The sequence below is a fragment of the Mus caroli genome, unplaced genomic scaffold (genome assembly GCF_978045245.1).
Source record: "Mus caroli unplaced genomic scaffold, Mus_caroli_1 scaffold_14, whole genome shotgun sequence".
NCBI lineage: Eukaryota > Metazoa > Chordata > Mammalia > Rodentia > Muridae > Mus > Mus caroli.
The window spans coordinates 82,886,304-82,904,071 of NW_028227269.1; the positions used below are offsets into that span (position 1 = coordinate 82,886,304).

Consider the following 17,768-nt stretch of genomic DNA (forward strand, 5'->3'; position numbering starts at 1 on the left):
TTTTTTCAAGACAAGGTTTCTTTGTGTAGCTTTGGCTGTCCTGGAACTCATTCTGTAGATCAGGCTGGCCTTGAACTCTGTCTGCCTCCTGAGTGGTGGAACTAAAGGCGTACACATACCACCACTGCTTCGTAACAGATGTGTTCTTAGCAGTCAAGAAATGTATCCAGTCTTTCTCATGTAAGATAGAATATTAAATAGAGAAAGGAGGCTAAGGATAGGATGGTAGCTCATGCCTCTAGTCCCAGGACTCAGAGGCTGAGGCAGGCAGATCGCAGGACTATGAGACCAGCCTTGACACATAACAAGTTCTAGGGTAGCCAGGGCAAGACACTGTGTTAAAAAATTAAGAGAGACCCTGATGAGCCAGGTCCCCCAGCATGCAGGGAACAAACAAATTTCTTGAGTTTGATGCCAGCCCAATGTATATAGGAAGTTCTAGATCAACAAGGGCTATACATTAAGAATTTGTCTCAAAACAAAAACAAGAAAGAAAAAAGAAAGGGAAGACATACTTTCTGGGCTGGAGAGCTAGATGGCTTGGTAAAGAGCACCTGCTGCTATTCCAGAACATTCCACCTCAGGCCACATCACACAGCCCGCAACCCTGTAACCCAGCTCCAAGGGACACACACAAAGCAGGGTTCTGGGTACTTAACACACACAACATGTACATAATTTTTTGTTTGTTTGTTTGGTTTGGTTTTTTTTTGAGACAGGGTTTCTCTGTGTAGTCCTGGCTGTCCTGGAACTCTCTCTGTAGACCAGGCTGGCCTCGAACTCAGAAATCCACCTGCCTCTGCCTTCCAGGTGCTGGGATTAAAGGCGAGCACCACCTCCTCCTGGTGTAACCTCCCCTCCCCAGCTTGAAACCTGTTTGCTCGGGTTTCAGTGTTAGAGAGTGTTAGAGGAGCTTGCCTCCCTATCATCCTGCCACTCCCACTGCCTGCCTCCTAGCTGTTCTGGAGCCATCATGTGTTCACCTGCAACCTTACTCCAAGATGATTTGGCCTGAATCGGACTCCTTCCCCTCCTTCAAGTTAGTAAAATTGAGCTTTGATCAGGATTTTGTCTTAGCTTCGTCTTTTTCTCGTCCGCCTAGCTCCCTCTTCTCTTCCAGGTTTCCAAGATGCCTTTCCAGACTAGAACCCAGACATGTGAGCCACTGGCCAGCCACAACAGCCTGGCACATGTACATAATTTTAAAAATAAGGAAAATCACTAGTGCCATAAAATAGGGTGCTGACTTACCTTTAGCATGCTGTATAGGTGGAATTGAACTGAGGAGCCTTAGAAAATGCAACAGCAGTGTTTTTTTGTTTAGAGCTGGCAAACCTAAGCTGGTAGTGGTGGTGACTCACGCCTTAGCACTCAGGAGGCAGAGGCAGCGAATCGTTTGAGTTTGAGGCCAGTCTGGTGTACATATAAAGTTATACAGGGCAGTAAGGGCTACACAGAGAAACCCTGTCTCAGAAAAAGTGGAAAGCAAGCAAAGACTGGCAAGCCCAGATGTGTCAGACCCAGCACTAAAACAATTTGTAAGTCTTCTAAGATAGCAGTCGTAAGGGATAATTTGGATTTGTTCCAGAAATGGTTAAACATGAGAAATGCACTTCTTTTAGCCAATTATCATCTGCATACAACACAATTATTGACCAGAAAAAAATATCCCAAACATCACCTATGAGTACAAAATCAGTCAAGTTTTATTTAAAGTGAACTCTGTGCTGACATATGTATGCGAATAGTGTTTTCAGAGAATGATAGAAAAGAACTGCCGCTCTGCATTTGCTATGGACTCACATAATTATCCTCTAGTATGGAGACAAGTTCCTAGCAATTGTTTTTCTAAAATTACCAGTCTGCTTTCCACAGGAGTGATTCCCAATCTGGGACATTTTTGCTCTCTAGAGACCATTTGGCAATATCTGGAAACATTTTTGTTTGTCAACAACCTGAAGAGGGGTGTTACAAGAGGGTGAGGAAGAAAACATCCTCTAGGGGGCTGGTGAGATGGCTCAGTAGTTAAGAGCACTGACTGCTCTTCCAGAGGTCCTGAGTTCAAATCCCACAACCACATGTTGGTTCAGATGGTTATCTATTATGGGATATGATGCCCTCTTCTAGATTTGTCTGAAGACGGCTACAGTGTATTCATAGAAAATAAATCTTAAAAAAAAAAAAACGTATAAATCTTACAAACAGTAAGAACTGACTTGTCCGAGTGTGTCAGATGCTAATGATAAGGCCTGTACTTAAGGTTGCAGATGTGGGCTGAGAATCACGTTTTATTTCACACACAGTATTCCGATGTTTAGCTGCTAAGATTCCAGGTTACTGGAAGCTGATGAGAATGTACTTCATCTGGCTGTCCTGGATTTCTGTTTCCTTATTGCTACCTATTTTCTTACCTCTGTTCCTCTTATATACTTGATAGACGTGGGCTCTACTTGTATTTTCTATACCTACTTCTAAGTGTAAAGTGCAAAGCAAGAGCCTTTGACTCTGGGCTAAGGCACATCCACCCTCGGCTCCACTTTGATCTCTGAAGTTCTGTTCTGTTCTCCCAAACCCTAACAGATGACTCTAAACTCAAGCTCCTCCCCAATTGGTTGCTTGGTGCTCTGATGTGATATGGTGAGTGACCTATTTCAACAAGCAAATTGGTTAGCCATTGCTGTTCCAGCCTGGGGCCAGCAGGCAGTTGTAAAGTCTTCTAAATTGAACTGTCAACCTCGAATGCTGAGTTTTGTAGCTTCATAGATGCTGAAAAAACCAGTATTTTAAATGGAAAGGATCTGTGAGGTTTAAGAATGGTTCCAACATTTTCAATATTACTTTTTTTTGGTAGAATGGAATTTTAAAGAGAAAACAGGAATTACTTGGACTTAATAAAACTGGAAATAACAGCAGCACTCTGCTTTTCTCTCCTTGCCTTATGATACGTCAGTTATGAAAGAGATGATGCTGGGGCGTTAGCTGTAAGGAGCAGGGATGGCAGCCGAGCAGCCTCATCGCCTCACATAGTGTTACTCAGGGGCATGTGGATGCGCTTTTGTGTAAGTGCAGGGCTGTTATCTCACGTGAGCAACTTCTCTACGTTCCCTCCTGGTGGTGTCCTTGGGGATGACACCAATACCTCTTAACCTGTGAGAATCCTTGACTTTGGCTTTCTCTTCATCACACTGCCTCTGTGCTTTGACTCTTGGTTCTCACAAACTCCTCCTCCAGGCCGGCCTGCTTCAGGGCGTCCCTATAGCGCTCTTCTGCTTCTTTCCTGGCGAGGGCCTGTGGAGTGGAAGTGACTAGTATGACTCTGAGTTACTTGGGGAATCCGTCTTTAAAATATTGCCCTTTCCGCCACCCACACCTTTAGAGCTGGACAAAGCTGGCACAGGAATTACTTAGAGCCTTATTGTTAGCCATAGTTTGTAAAATGAGTCCCATGGGGATCTTGTTCACATACAGGTACAAATACAATTCCATATCTCTAACACTTCTAGGAGGTGTCAGCTCCTAATCAATTTGAGAGGCACATCCTTGAAAAGCATCCAAACCAACCCCAGGAAGACTAACATATTACAAATGCTTAGCAAGAGGAGGATGGTCTGTAAATAGCTAGAAGGCTATCTTGTTTTACATATCTAAGAACAAAACCACAGGCTACTTTGTGTTTTCTAGAGTAAGCTTTCTCCACAAAAGGGGACCTAAAAGAGTGGACCATAAGTATGTTCCTGACAGTCCAGCAGGGGCAGGGCCGCCTGGAGGCGGAGGAGATCCATTATTACCTAGGGATGCCACATGCTCTGAGATGGAACTCATGCCTACAGTGAACCACAGAGCCAGATACCGCACTAAACTGCCTGGGGTGGGTCTTTCTGGATGTTCAAGGCCTCTAGAGCTTCCTTAGGGAGATCTCAACTGAATTCACCTTCTTAAAGTCCAGAGAATATTTTTCAAATGGTTCAGCCTAATAGTCACTTATTCTGGAAAGAGCCTTGAGGGGTGCTTATAAAGCGCTGTGATCTTTAAGGACCTATATTTGAAGTAAAATGGCATCAATAAAGCAAGTTCGCTTTTCATCATTATAAGCAGTATAAAAGCTGGGTGTGCTGGTGCATGGCTACAATCCCAGCACTGGGGATATTAAGGCATGAGGGTGGTGAGTTCAAGTCCAGCCTGGACTCAATGAATTATAGGTCAGCTTGAACTCCATAAAAAGAAACCCTGTCTCAAATATCAGATGTTTAAGTCCATGGTCCCTTGGGCCTGGCACTTTGGACTTTGGCCAGACACCATTATAGAGGTGAAGCATATGGTAGCTGCTGCCATGTCATGGTGGCCAGGAAGCCAACAGAATGTCCATGTGTCTGTGCCTTTTATTCCAACCGAGCACCCCAAGCCTATGAGACCATGCTGTCTATATTCAAGGTAGTTCTTCCTTAGCTAGTTCTTTCTGGAAACACCCTCAGACACACCCAGAAGTGTAGTGTGTTAATTTTCTGGGTCATCCAGCACAGTCAAACTGAAAAGATTAACCACCATGGAGTTCAATTTAGAGGATCTGAGTTTTAAGAAAATAATCACAGAGTAAAATCTTTTCACAATTTTAAAGAAACCTTTGACCCAAGGCAGGAAAAAGTTGAGAGTCTGGATTACCTTGGTAACTTGTTCAAAGAGATAGGGCCTTGTTTGTAGTTTTTTCTTCATTTCCTCCAGTTCTTTCTTATATTCCTTTGCTCTTTTACGGTCATTGCTCCTGGAATTAACAAGGTTTCTAGAAGCAACCAATCTCTTTCAAAATCAGAAACCCTTCATGCAAGCTAAGCAGAGGCATTCCCGTTTACACTAAATTCCTATTGCCTGCCAAGCCTGTGACTTCCACTGATGGTGTAGTTTATTCCAATGACTCCATTTTGCCATTTCTTAGCCAGCAATGTGCTAGAACCCAATTCAGGCAACCCCCTCGGACCGTGGAGGACACTGACCGGTTCTCTTTAAGCTTCGCTTTGAACACCTCTTCCAGGCTTTTGTGGGGATCCATGGCCTTGGCCCTCAAGGTCACTGATTTAGACATGGCTTGACAGTTCTTTTTGTGCATCTCCAACCACTGAATGCTCATGTCTGATTTGTCCTTCTTTTCAAGTGACATTCTAAAGGAAAGAGCAGAGATAGTAGATGACCTGGGCACATACATAAGCAATCGTAGGAACTTCTCTGCGCTCAGTTAAGTCTTCTCTTTCCTTTCTTTAAGGTGTTTGTTTGTTTGCTTGTGTATGTGTGAATTTGGGGATAGGGGTATGTGCAGGTCTGAATGCAAGTGCCCCCCAGGGTCTAGAAGAGGGCATGAGGTCTGTTGGAGCTAGAGTTACAGTTGTGAGCAGCCCAGTGTGGATACTGACATCTATATTTAAGTCCTCTGCGGTACATGCTCTTAACCACGAGCCATCTCTCTAGCCCCTAGTGGGTGTTTCTATGAATATGATTTTCTATACATCTGCCACATCTGTTTTCAGAAAAGGATGGTTCTGGGGATGGGCGTGGCACAGACCTGTAGTCCCAGTGCAGGAGGAACAGATGTTTAGGATGTCCCAGCTACACAGTGACTTTCATGTCAGGATGGTCTGCAGGGAACCCCATCTCAACAGCTATTCTGAGGCGAAAACCAATGGCAGATGATGCTTTCCTACTTTCTGGGTTCTGTGATTTCCCACAGAAGAGAAATCCATTGATTGAACAGAAAGTATTGAGTAAAATGGCCACACCCAGCTAGGAGTCAATAGATTGTTAGGTGTTTCCCTTGGCTGGAGCAGTACTCATAGCTACTATTTACAGAGCTGCCAACCAGGAACCAAAGACTTTATATCTCATGTAACTCTCACCAGGCTCTGAGAAGGTAGACATACTAGGTCCCGTTCCTCTGAGGGGGACTGAAAGTCAGAAAGCCTCTTGTTCACCACTACTTACTATGCAGAGGAAAAGCCAGCACAACCAGGATGGTGGATCTCTGAGTTTGCCCCTGCTTGCTGTACTATAAACAGTGGTCAAGCAACGACTCAGGTTCACAGTTCTTTTGGAAATACAAATCACCATTTCCATAAAGATCTGCAAACAGGACTCTTTTAATGTAGACAATTTGGGTTCAACTTATAGTACTCAGTTTGTGTAAACTATTTTAGAGTTCTGAGGTGGGTTCCACCAAAAGACTGCACTTAAAAATACATTCAAACAGATCAAGGACAAGGGCACAAAGCTTAATTCCACCCCCTGATGTTGGAAAGCAGATATGATATCTTCTGCAGGTGGGCTGCCTCTCATTTGCAGGAACTTTTCCTGGGCCTTGGAATACTGATACACTTGGCCTAAGGTTAGTATAAATGTGAAAAGGAAGCAAGCCAGCATCTCTGCATCCTAAATATTCTTACGAGGTCTTAGTGTAGCCATGCTACTGTTGTGACTTTTGCTTCTCCATTCTATTTCATGTCTTTTTCAGGATTTTCAGGTGTCTGAACTGAGAACAGAACCCAATAGCATCACCTCTTTCCTGTAACTTGGGTACTGTACTTCCTGAGCCCTTTCTACTCCTGGACCATCTCATCATCTAGCACCTTGTGTCCTGGAGTTCCTCACCCAAGTCTCATCATCTCTACCCACAGCTCTGTGAAGCTTTGGCTTGAGCCCTGACTTGGCCAGGCTTGCACATTTGCTGCAGGGCCTGGAACTAGCCCCACCCCCACCCCCATTTGGTTTTCCAATGGCAGGAAATTGCCTTGGATATCTCTCTTGGACCTACGCCCTTTGGTCCAATAACAAACCTTGCCACATCACCTGCACACCCCTGGAAATTTAGGCCTTCTTTCTGGTTTATAGTTAGAAAAAAACCTATTGTACTTAGAGATACCTTGGTCATATTTTCTTTCAAATGACCATATTTCCTACAGTTAAAGCTCCAGACATTTTGAGATCTGAGACCTCCAGTGGCTTTTCACAGTCTTTTTGCAAATGGCCATACCTTCCACAGTTAAAGCTCTGAAACCTTTAGCTGTGACTTTCCCATTATTGTGGCATTATACATGTTAGAACCAACATCGGTCATCTCCCTGATCCACTTTTCCATAGGTGCTGCCCTTGCCGTTCGTGGCCTGATAACCTTTTTGCATTCTGTTTTCATTTTCAAATGTCAGAATCTCAATTAGCATTACTCTTGCATCATAGTCTGATGTGGCTTTGTTCACCTTTGAAAAAATTTTTAAAAGAATCAGTAAAGGTTCCCCCTGAGCCTTGTATAATTTTCATAAATGATATACAATTCTTTCCTGGCTTCTCAGCTGTTAAATGACATTGTTCTATGATTGTGTCTTCAAACTGACCTCCTCTTGTATGTTAGCATACCGGCCTGCCCCTGTCAACTGGCCCCTCACTGCTAATTCCTCTTGCTGCTCCAATTTCCTGGATTCTTGTCTCCACCATGACAACCAATGCAATTGAATGCAGCTGTTCCAATCCCCTCCAGTTTGGGGGAATACTTCTGAGTAAGCCAATTACTTAAGAGTTTGTTTTACATAGGGCATCCCATAAGACATCATTGCCTTTTTAAACCACCTTAGGTCCATTCTACAGAATGCCATGCTGTTTTGTCAATATCCCACTAGTAGGCATATGCTGTGTAACTACTGGGAATGCTGTTGGTGATTTTGTGACCCAGAACTGCCTGTCCTCAAAAGGTGCTGTGGCTTTAGCCCTGTCTCCTGACCTGTCCCCTCTGACCATCCTGCCTTTCACTTCTCTGAGTCTGCTGCCCTTTGACCCAGGTCCTTTCCCTCTCTGTACCCGGGAAAACCTCCCTCTCTGCTTCTGACGCTGGGAGTGAATCTGTTGCCCCTTTCCTTGTGCTTGGCTTTTCCAGTGTGTCTGCCCTACTCTGTTTCTCTAGCTGCACAGCCAACTCTGTTACTTTCTCAGAAAGAAGAAAGATGAAAAAGCCCTCTGTTTTCCCGTTCCCTTCACTTCTAATTCTCAGGCTTCTCCATCCCCGCCCATATTTTTCCAGTTGCTCAGCTATGCTTTCAACCCTTTTATAAAGAAAAGAGCCTAAAATGAGGAAAGCAGAGGAAAAACCCTGCTGCTGAAAACCATGGGGTGGGGGTACCCCAACAACAGCCTCAACAGCTCTGTGATACATGAAATCAGACCTTCCTTTCTGCCTAGACCCATGTTGGATGACACTTATAAAATGTGTAGTTTTTTTCTTTTATATCGTCTCCTTTTCTTACGAACAGAAACCAGTTCTCATAGCTCCTTGCCACCCCACCCCAGTTTCCAGCCCAGCCCCTTCAGAGGTTGTTTTCCCAACCATTCTTCTCTCAGTTCCCCAACAGTGTGTGTAAACCATTCCTTCTCCCCGGTTTCCCTACCAGCCGCTCTAAACTGTAACTGTTCTAGCCTATCTGCTCAGCTCAGCTTCTGACTCAGTGGTCTCCTTTTTCACTCTGCTCAGGCTCTTTTCTGCACTGTCTTTTCTTTAGCCCTACTCAACCCTTCTACTCAACCAGTCTTCTCAAAGCCTAGTCTCTGACCCTACCTAGACCTTCCTCCTCCTCCCCCTCCCCGTTCCTCCTGTTCCTCTTTGTCCTCTCCTCAGCTTCTGCTGGCTTTTTTTATCCTTTCCTACTCCCAGAAGTCCAAGAGGCAACTGACAGTGAAAGTCACAGGGTCAAACAGTTCTTTTAAAGGGCCAGACACATAAAATAAATCACACTACCAAGTAGGGTCCTGCTCTCCCCTGGGAGCCTCCCAGGAGGCACTGCAGTATTAGTCCTTTCACGGGCCTTGGCTTTATGCTAGAACACAGCTTCTGCTCACCTCAGCCCTGGCAGAGGTCTTCCTGCTGCCTAAATGAGCGCACATGGCCAGGCCAGCAGAACTGGTAAAATCCAGACTGGAATGTGACTCAGTTGTAGAAGGCCCTGGGTTTGATCTCTAGTGCTGAAGCAAAAGGGGAGCAAAGGAAAAAAGGGCAGGAAAGGAAAAGAAAAGAGTAGAAAAGGAAAATAGATTCCTGCTTCCCAGAGACTCAGACATCGCCCAAGTGAACCCCAGCGCTTGAGGGTCTGGGCAGTGGTGCTGCATCCTGTCTATGGTGGGCTCTGCTCCCTGCACCATGCGTGAGCCTGGCTTTGCCTTGGCTATGGCTGCCCTCTCCTTTCATACAGGCTTTGGTTTGGTTTTAGAAAGAAAAGGGCATTGATCACACTACAAGGAATAGCCGGCTGGACAATAGCAAACGGTTCTACTCATGGTCTCATATACAGACTTACACATTCTTTTTCTGGAATCATCTTTTCTCTCTAGCCTTGTCTGACTTGTCCCTCTTTCTCCTTTGGAAGGGCAGTTCTCACAGTATGTGTGTGGAAGGCAAGGGCAACTTGCAAGAGTCAGTTCTCACATTCTACCGTGTGGGTCCTGGGATTGAACTGAGGTCGGCAGGCTTGTCAGCAAGGACATTCGTCCACTCGGCCATCTGGCCGGCCCCAGCCACTCACTGAATCTGGAACTCCCTTACTGCCTAGACTGGCTGTCCCCAGGTCAGAGGATGCCCACTGCTCACCTGGAAGTGCAAGACTTGCTGGCACACTGGCACACTTTTACTTGGGTGCTGGGGACCTGAATGCTGGTCTTCATGCCTGCTCAGCAGAGGCTTTACCATCGGAGCCATCTCCCAATCCCTTCCTCCTTGTTCCTCAGGTTTTACTTTAGACATGTGTCCCAAAAGATGTGAGACCAGTCATGCCCCTCAGCTTCCCTGTGCTGTCATAGTCCTCTGTGCTTGCCCTGCTCATAACACAGGGTAATCACCCTGAAAAATCCCACGTTTCAGACTGCATGTTACGTTGTAAATTTTCTAGGGCCTGTCTAGCTTAACCCTGTGTCCTGCACAGACTGAAAGGATGATAGCACATAGTCCGGCCCCATCAGAGAATTCCCTCAGCCCTGAGCTGTTTCTGATCATGGAGACGAGGCCCAGCCGCAGGGCCAGTTCCAGTACTTGGGGCTAGAAGCTGCCAGGACTCTGCTGTGGTCTCTTACTCACCGGACCGCAGATTCCCGCTTCCTGGTAGCATCTGTGATGTGCACAGGGAGAGTGTTGGCAGAAAAAGAAGCGAGACCACTCAGTGAACGACTCCTTGGCAGGGGAGTAGCTGTTGGCTGAGGGGACTTCTGCAAGAAAGGTGGTGGCATTGGCGACAACATGATTGGTTTCTACCCTAATTAGGACTCGGTTTCAGGGAGGACTGGAACTGAGAATCTTTGACCCCCACCCTGGGGTAAAGTGAACAAGGTACTGTTTAGTTACAAGGCCCGCACTTGCATGGCGGGCCGAGTGGTTTAATCAATCGAGAAGAGTTCTCTGGAATGTGTGATTAGCTTTGTCAGTTTAATACACTTTAGAATTACTTGGGAAGAGAATCTCACTGTGGAACTGTCTGGATCAGGTAGCCCTAGGGGCATGTCTGCGGGGGTCGTCTTGACTGTGTTAAGGTGAGAAGACTGGCCTTCTGTGTTAAGAGTGGAGACAGAGCACAGCACAGTGTGCATTCAGCTCTTTGCTCTTGACTGTAAACGTGACGAGCCACTTCATGCTCCTGCGGCTCTGTCTTCCCAGTCATAATATACTGCAACCTGGGAATAAAGTGAAAATAAGCCATTCCTCCCTTCAGCTGCTGTGGACAAGGTATTTTATCACAGCAAGAGGAAGCAAAGCTAAGATAGACTGGGCTCAGAGGCTGGCTTGACTCACGTTTGCACAAGGAAGGGAAGTGTGTGAAGGGAGGTGTGAAGGGAATGTTCTTGTTTTCAGTTTATAGAACGTGGATCTGCGTGCAACTGAGCAGGTGCTCAAAAAAATAAAAAATAAGACAGCAAAATGTCAAGACATGTGCCTCCCTTTGAATGTGGGCCTATTCTGTTACACTTTAGGGTGCAGACCCTGACCCTCCCTGCTCCCTGCCTGGGTTCTCACCTTCCCTCCACCAGCGGTGGCAGCATCACAGGACCGTGGAGTGTGACACAGGTTGGCAGTCCTTAGCAAGAAGGGCTTATTTCGGGTTGTCTCCCGGGTCTCCCTCCTCTCGGCAGCTCTTTTCTGGAAAGCCTTGTAAAGGCCCTCGTAGTCGGGGACCACAGGGTTCACCTTCGGCTGGAATCCGAACTCAGTCTGTAGAAAGCTCAGCTTCTCCTCCTGGGTGCGGGCAGCCGTTCGGGGAGGCCTGTTCCCGGCGGTGCTGACAGGGGAGGAAGCCATCCGGAGCGTGTCCATGGCCCTCATCTGGATTCGGATTTTCCTGAGGAGCTCCGCTTCTGTGAAGGGGCAATAAAAGAAGAGGATCCAGAGAATGCCTCCCCCGTCCCCTTTAGAGACAGACTCACTACGTAGCCCAGATCGGTCTCTGATTTATCTAAACCCTCCGGCCTTGACCTCCTGACTCTGAGGGATTACATGCATAGGCAACCACAGGTCCATGCTTTCCCCCTTTAAACACCAGCAGTAGTGTGCTAAAGCCAGTGGTAAATGCAAACAAACAAACAAACAGAGTTAACAATCACCCCCCCCCCCCCGAGGAATTCACTCCTCTCGGAGATGAGGGAGGTGGCCTTCCCAGGGGCAGCAGGCTAGAGGTGGCACTGGCGGATAGAGGTCCTTTATGTCGCATGGTGTTTGCTTCCATACCTATGCTAGTTCAGAGGCTGTAGTGTGTGCTTACTGAGAGGCCACCAGGCTGAGCCTGGAGGCAGGGCTGCTGTGGGACTTCCCTACAGACCAGTGGTTCTCAGACAGTGGGTCTCCACCCCTTTGGGGTGTGTGTCATGTATCAGATATTCTACATAGCAGATATTATATCATGATTCATTACAGTAGCAAAATTACAGTTATGGAGTAGCAAGGAAATAATTTTATGGTTGGGGAGTCACCACAACATGAGGAACTGTGTTAAAGGGTCGAAGCATTGGGAAGGTTGAGAACCACTGTGGGACAGACCCAGCTCACGGAGCACGGGTTATCTATCACCACCCCACTGTAATTCCTGAACTGATCCTGAATTCCTGCAGCACCTCTGGGAACAGCAGCCCACAGGTAGCCAGAGATGCCAAGGTTATCCTTACCCTGGAGTTTGTCGCCAAGGGCTGGTTCTAGAATGGACTTGGGGATCTTTCTAGAAGTGGCCTTCTTTGGGGAGACCTTGGTCTGAGCCACAGCAGCCGAGTCTCTCTGTGGAGCGTCTTCCTTTTGCTGTTCTTTCTTCTCAAGGAAGCTGAAGGGCTTCAAGGAGGAGAGAAGGAGTTTCTTCCTCTTTTCAATCCCAGCGCGCCTCCTTGCCTCTCTGCGCTCCATGATCTCCTGATAGAGGGGCAGGTAGACGTGTGCCGGCACAGGCTGGGCCCGGAACTGCCGATGGCACTCCGCCTCTTCCTCGCCCTGCTTCCGGGCCTGTAGCCTTTCCTGCTCAAAAGAGGCAGGCGAGGCCAGCCACTGGGCCTTCTTCCGGGCCTCACGCAGTGTCATGCCGAATGGCTGAGGGACAGTGATGGAAGACGCCCAAGAGCAAACACTTCTGTGCTGGGAGGGAGGCCCAGAGTCTGAGGTTGGCAGGATCCGAGCCTTGGGAGTGTCAGAGGGAAGGCTAGTCGTGGAGCTGCAGCGTCTCATGGGGCCATGCCTGGGGGAGAGAGTGGTTCTGTGTGGACCCAGCAGACGGGAGGTTAAGCTCCTCCCAGAGACCCTCCTCCTTTTCCTCCCTGCCCAGCAGATCATAACCAAGAGACTTCTTAGTCTTGATCCCAAAGCCCCAAAGGCCTCCAAGTTTTTAACCCTAACAGCTAGGCTTCCCTTCTTGCTACAACACAGGCACTCCTAGCAGTCCACCAGGAACTAATTAAGAATTCATGCAGGAATTGCCACTTGCATTCTGATAACTGCATACAGTGTATTAGAGCAGCACAGGGCCACCGAGTCAGAAGGATCCAATTGGAACCTCAGGGTTTTGGATTTCCCATGTAGAGTAGCAGAAATCGTATCCACGTATAAGGTTATTGGGAAGAGAGTGCATTACATTTGGTAAAGGCCAGTGTAGTGGAATGACATGCCTGAAGCCTTTGAGAGCTGTAACTGGGAAGTTTAGGGGTTTGGGGCCATGGACTACATGAGACCGTGTCTCAAAAAAAAAAAAAAATGGATAAAGCATATCCGATTTGAGAGATGTGTCACAGACAATGAACCTTGTCGCTCTTGGAGGAAAAGATGTTTGGGAAAGGCATCCTTTGCTCAGTTCCACTAACTCATGAACTAAGTGTTGCCCACAGTTACTAAGGATCACTGGGTAAGAACCAAGACATGCGGGCTAGAGAGATGGCTCAGCAGTTAAGGGCATTTGCTGCTCTTCCAGGGGCCCTGGGTGTGATTGCCAGCAGCCACGTGGCAGTTCAGAGCTGTCTATAACTCCAGTTCCAGGGAATCCAATGTCCCCCTGCTCTCCGTGGTGACTGGGCGTGAACATGGTATGCATACAAGCAGGCAAACACCCACTGACGTGAATATATTTAAAGAGAATCACACCATGCAGCAGATCTGAGAACGAATCGGGCTGGGTCTTAGCTAAGTGGTAACGTGCAGAGGTGGCCTTTCAGAGGGAAAGGCAAGGCCCTGAGACATGGCATGACTGTCCTGGTGCGCTGGAGCATGGCAGCCACTGAGTGCAATGTCTTACCTGAGAGACGGAGGGTCCTGGGCCTGTGGCTTCCCCCTGCTCTTGTCTTGGAAGAAGCTCTCCAAGTCCTCCTCATCCTCAGGGCCGTTCAGATCACTGTCTGGATCAGACTGAAAGAGAGACTCCAATCCATCCCACCGGCCTCCCCGCTTCGGAACCTGTGGGGTTCTGTAAAAGCTCCCCGTGGAGTCGGAAGTAGAATCTGTGTCCTCCTCCGGGCTGAGGAACTCATGGAGTTTGCCAGCTCTGGGCAAAACCAGCCCTTCCCCAAACTGCTCATCTTCTGGCTCAGTGTCTGAGGAGGACGACTTGGGGGGAAATATCTAAAAAAACAGAAATGAGTGAGACTTAAACTCTAATTTCCAAGGTTCTCCAGACATGGCTCTAGCTTCACTTTGAATGCTTCGTTTCGGTATATCAGGGACCAGGAAGGGGTAACAGAAAGTAAGATGCATTCTTCATTCAAAAGGCACTGAACAACGCAGTGTATGTATGTGCCTGGCTGTGCATAGCAAAGGCTGCAGAAGAGCTAATGGCAGTTCTCTGCTCCATTCAGCACAGAAAGAGGGCTCGGTACCTAACCTGACCCACACAGTATGTTTCCAGTGCTCCAGGAATCCTGCCCATGACCTGGCTACATTCTGCTCCCAGTTCACTTGGGATTTATATAATTCTTACCCTTCTTCCTTTTCTTATTTTCCCACTGACACCCTTACTTTTCTCATACTCTAACCAGTTTCCACACCATCGCCAGGAATGGATGATTAGTGGGGAGACGATGTATCTTGGAGAAAGAGCAGAATGGGAAGTGGAACTCCCAACCAGAGTTTAAATGCTCGAAGGGCTACGAGTGAAGCGCAGTGGCCTTGCCTAGCATGCTCAAGGGGACCAAGCGTTGGCCTCATTTCCCAGCACTGTAAAGCAACAGCATCAAATTACATCCATCCATTTGTGCATACAAGACAATATGGGTTGGGTGCCTAGTATGTCATTGTCTTAGTTAAGAGTTTCTATTGCTGTGATGAAGCACCATGACCAAAAAGCAAGTTGGGAAGAAAGGGTTTATTTGGCTTACACTTCCACATTGCTGTTCATCACTGAAGGAAGTCAGGACAGGAACTCAACAGGGCAGGAACCTGGAGGCAGGAGCTGATGCAGAGCCCACAGAGGAGTGCTGCTTACTCACTTTCTCCTCTGGCTTGTTTAGTCTGCCTTCTCAGAAACCAGGACTACCAGCCCAAGGATGGCCCCACCAACCATGGGCTGGGCCCTCTCCCATTGATCACTAACTGAGAAATGCTTTACACCTGGCTCTCATGGAGGCATTTCCTTAACTGAGGCTCTTTCCTCTCAGATGATCCTAGCCTGTGTCAGGTTGACACAAAACCAGCCTGTACAGTCATGAAGTCTGTATTCCGGTGAGAGCAGAGGGAGAACACACGGGAGGATAACATAAGTAAGTGTGCGCTTGGAAGGCTTGTCTGTGGCTACCCATCAGAGGGCACTGGGAGGGCACCAATACTCAGGATTAAATGTATCCGTTTGTTGCACAACATCATGGAAAACTATGGCAAATGTACAGGGATGGATTAGGATCAGCATGTTCAGGCTGTTTTGAGAGGAGGGATAGGGAAGAGGGATCAACTCTGGACAGGTACTGTGATGAATGAGAACAGTCTAGAAAGGTAGAGAGCTGTGCAATATTTTAGGGCAAAGGTAAACAGCTGATAAGGAAGCATAATCATTTAGAAGACAGAACTGTTAGTGATTCTGCAATTATGGTATGGACCCAGGAAAAGCACTGCCGCTTGGTGACCTTGCTCCTGCCCTTGGCGGTATCTGCTAGGCAGAGCGCAGATGCTCTTTCACTCACGATGCGGCTATATCCAGATAAGTCCATTCTAAGTCACAGTGGCTTGAGTAAAAACGTACTAATGAGCAGGGCACTTAGAGAATAGCTACTGTTCACGCTCCTGATTGTGTGACTCACTAGAAATGGCAAGTCCCTGGACACTGTGTCACCAAAACAGAGAGCGTGTCCTATTGCTATTTAAAGAAAGACTGAAATCTAGAGCTGGGGATTTAGCTCTGTGGAGAGCACTTGCACAGGACACTGGGCTCAGTCCTCAGTACCATAAAAATAGAAAAATAAAAGTATAGACTGTTAGCCGGGCGTGGTGGCGCACGCCTTTAATCCCAGCACTCGGGAGGCAGAGGCAGGTGGATTGCTGAGTTCCAGGCCAGCCAGGGCTACACAGAGAAACTCTGTCTTGAAAAACAAAACAAAACAAAACAAAAGTATGGAGTATTGTTTCTACTGAGTGCATGCTTGTCCATCATTATAGTGTGGAGAGCAAACTGAACCACTGAGGTTGTGGGTGTCTGACTTTGAGTGTTAGGGTGATTTTTATTGTCTCAGTTGAGTCTTGTAGTGGTAGAGGGAAGGTGGTGTGGCTGGAGGACAGTGGCTTGAGATGTCCTTAGAGTGTGCAAGGCCACCAGTGCACTATTGATGATTAGTGGCAATTGGAGCAGTCCATCTGAGTTAGAGATAAGTGTGTGCTATAACCCTAGCTCTGCTGCTGAAGAACATGTGATCTAGAGCAAAACTCTCTCCTTCCCCTGCCCCTCTCTCTGTTGTGACAGGGTCAAAGGGCGACCTTGAACTCTTTATCCTTCTGCTTTAGTATTTTGAGTTGTTGGGATTACAAGTTTGAGCCATAATGCTGGCGCTTTCGTTTTAAAAACAACTTTATTGAAACACAATGTCCATAGAGTACAAGTGAGCCATTCAAAGTGTATTCTCCTCCAGTTTCTAAAACAGCCAGAGTCATCTAGCAATCACAGTAGAATTCAGACCATTTTCATCATTCCTCTAAAGCAGTGGTCCTCAACTGTTCTAATGCAGCGACCCTTTAATACAGTGTTCCATGTTGTGGTGACCCCCAACCATAGTCATTTTCATTGTTAATACTGTAATTTTGCTACTGTTATGAATTGTAAGGTAAATATCTGATATGCAGGATGATCTTAGGTGAAACAGATTGAGAATCACTGCCCTGAAGCACCAGTGTACCATTTAATTGTCATTTATATCCCTTAACCCTCCCACATCATCCTCTCAACCTGTCAGCCCTAGGCAACTGCCAGCCTACTTTCTGTTTTTAGAGATTTGGGGGCAAATCGCTTAACCCATCTGTTTTCTTTTCTAGAAAATGGGTTTGAGAGGATACAACACATTAAACACATTCAGTTTAATGAATTTTAATATGTTTGAAGAGCTGCGTTTCGGTGCGTTTTCCTTACTCTAAAACGACAACAAAAACCTTGGAAGCTTTTAGAAGTCTCTCCTCACCTCCTCAGCTCTTTTAGAAGACTCTCCCTGTTTCTCCTCACCTCAGCCCCATGCAATGACGCGCCCCCTAGATTTGCCTTTTCTGGATAATCATATTAAGATAGAGATCGCTTTTAAGATTTTCAAGGTTAATTCGTGGTTTGTTATTAGTACGGTCTCTGATATCAGAGCCTGGTACAAGACACAAAAGACCCACGTCCCCAAGACTGATTCTCTAAATGCCTAAGCGCTGCCAATTTTAATTCTTCGCCCTTTGGTGGCACGCCCCTGACTGTCTCCACGGCAACGCTAAACAGTTTCCACTCTTGAGGATTCCTTGCTGAGGCATCCGACTTCCTCCTTTCTCCACTCACCTCACGGCTCCACTCGGAGCACTCGGGGCCTCCCGCAGTCCTCCCCACAGTCATCTTCCTAATTTGAGAGAGAGAAGCAGAGGTGACAGCAGCGGTGACAACGGTGACAGCGGCGCGGGCGGCGAGGTACTGCTAGCCACGCCCCTTCATGGCTTTAGCCTCGGATTGGCTTTCAGTCTTTAGTCTGTTCCGCCCAATGAGGCAAGAGCGTCTTCTGATTGGATAATTTTCTTCAACCATTTTATTTCCGGTTCTGAAGACAGGACTAAAACACCACAGGGTTGAAGACCGCCCCGG

The 17,768-nt window shown here is 47.1% G+C and overlaps 1 protein-coding gene across 2 annotated transcripts; it reads right to left on the minus strand.

Annotated features, from left to right (window-relative positions):
• Positions 1–2,170: 2,170 nt before the first annotated feature.
• Fam161b (FAM161 centrosomal protein B) lies at positions 2,171–17,599 on the minus strand. 2 transcript variants are annotated; one of them, XM_021179154.3, is made up of 8 exons: positions 17,472–17,599; positions 13,764–14,086; positions 12,163–12,716; positions 11,021–11,358; positions 10,091–10,218; positions 4,989–5,153; positions 4,660–4,759; positions 2,171–3,288 (listed from the first exon to the last, which is right to left on the minus strand). In XM_021179154.3, exons 1-8 carry the CDS (start codon positions 17,523–17,525, stop codon positions 3,181–3,183), a joined length of 1,770 nt encoding a protein of 589 aa, XP_021034813.1. In that variant the 5' UTR covers positions 17,526–17,599; the 3' UTR covers positions 2,171–3,180. The 2 variants fall into 2 exon arrangements, with proteins under 2 accessions (XP_021034813.1, XP_085686663.1); XM_085830537.1 differs by lacking the exon at positions 4,660–4,759.
• Positions 17,600–17,768: the final 169 nt, after the last annotated feature.

Coding starts and splice junctions, on each gene's coding strand:
- Fam161b (XM_021179154.3), bottom strand. CDS start 17,525: ATGACTGTGGGGAGGACTGCGGGAGGCCCCGAGTGCTCCGAGTGGAGC. Junction 10,219..11,020: donor CCACCGCTGGTGGAGGGAAG/GTGAGAACCCAG, acceptor CCTTTCTTGCAG/AAGTCCCCTCAGCCAACAGC. Junction 5,154..10,090: donor AAGCGGGAATCTGCGGTCCG/GTGAGTAAGAGA, acceptor TCTTTCCTTTAG/AATGTCACTTGAAAAGAAGG.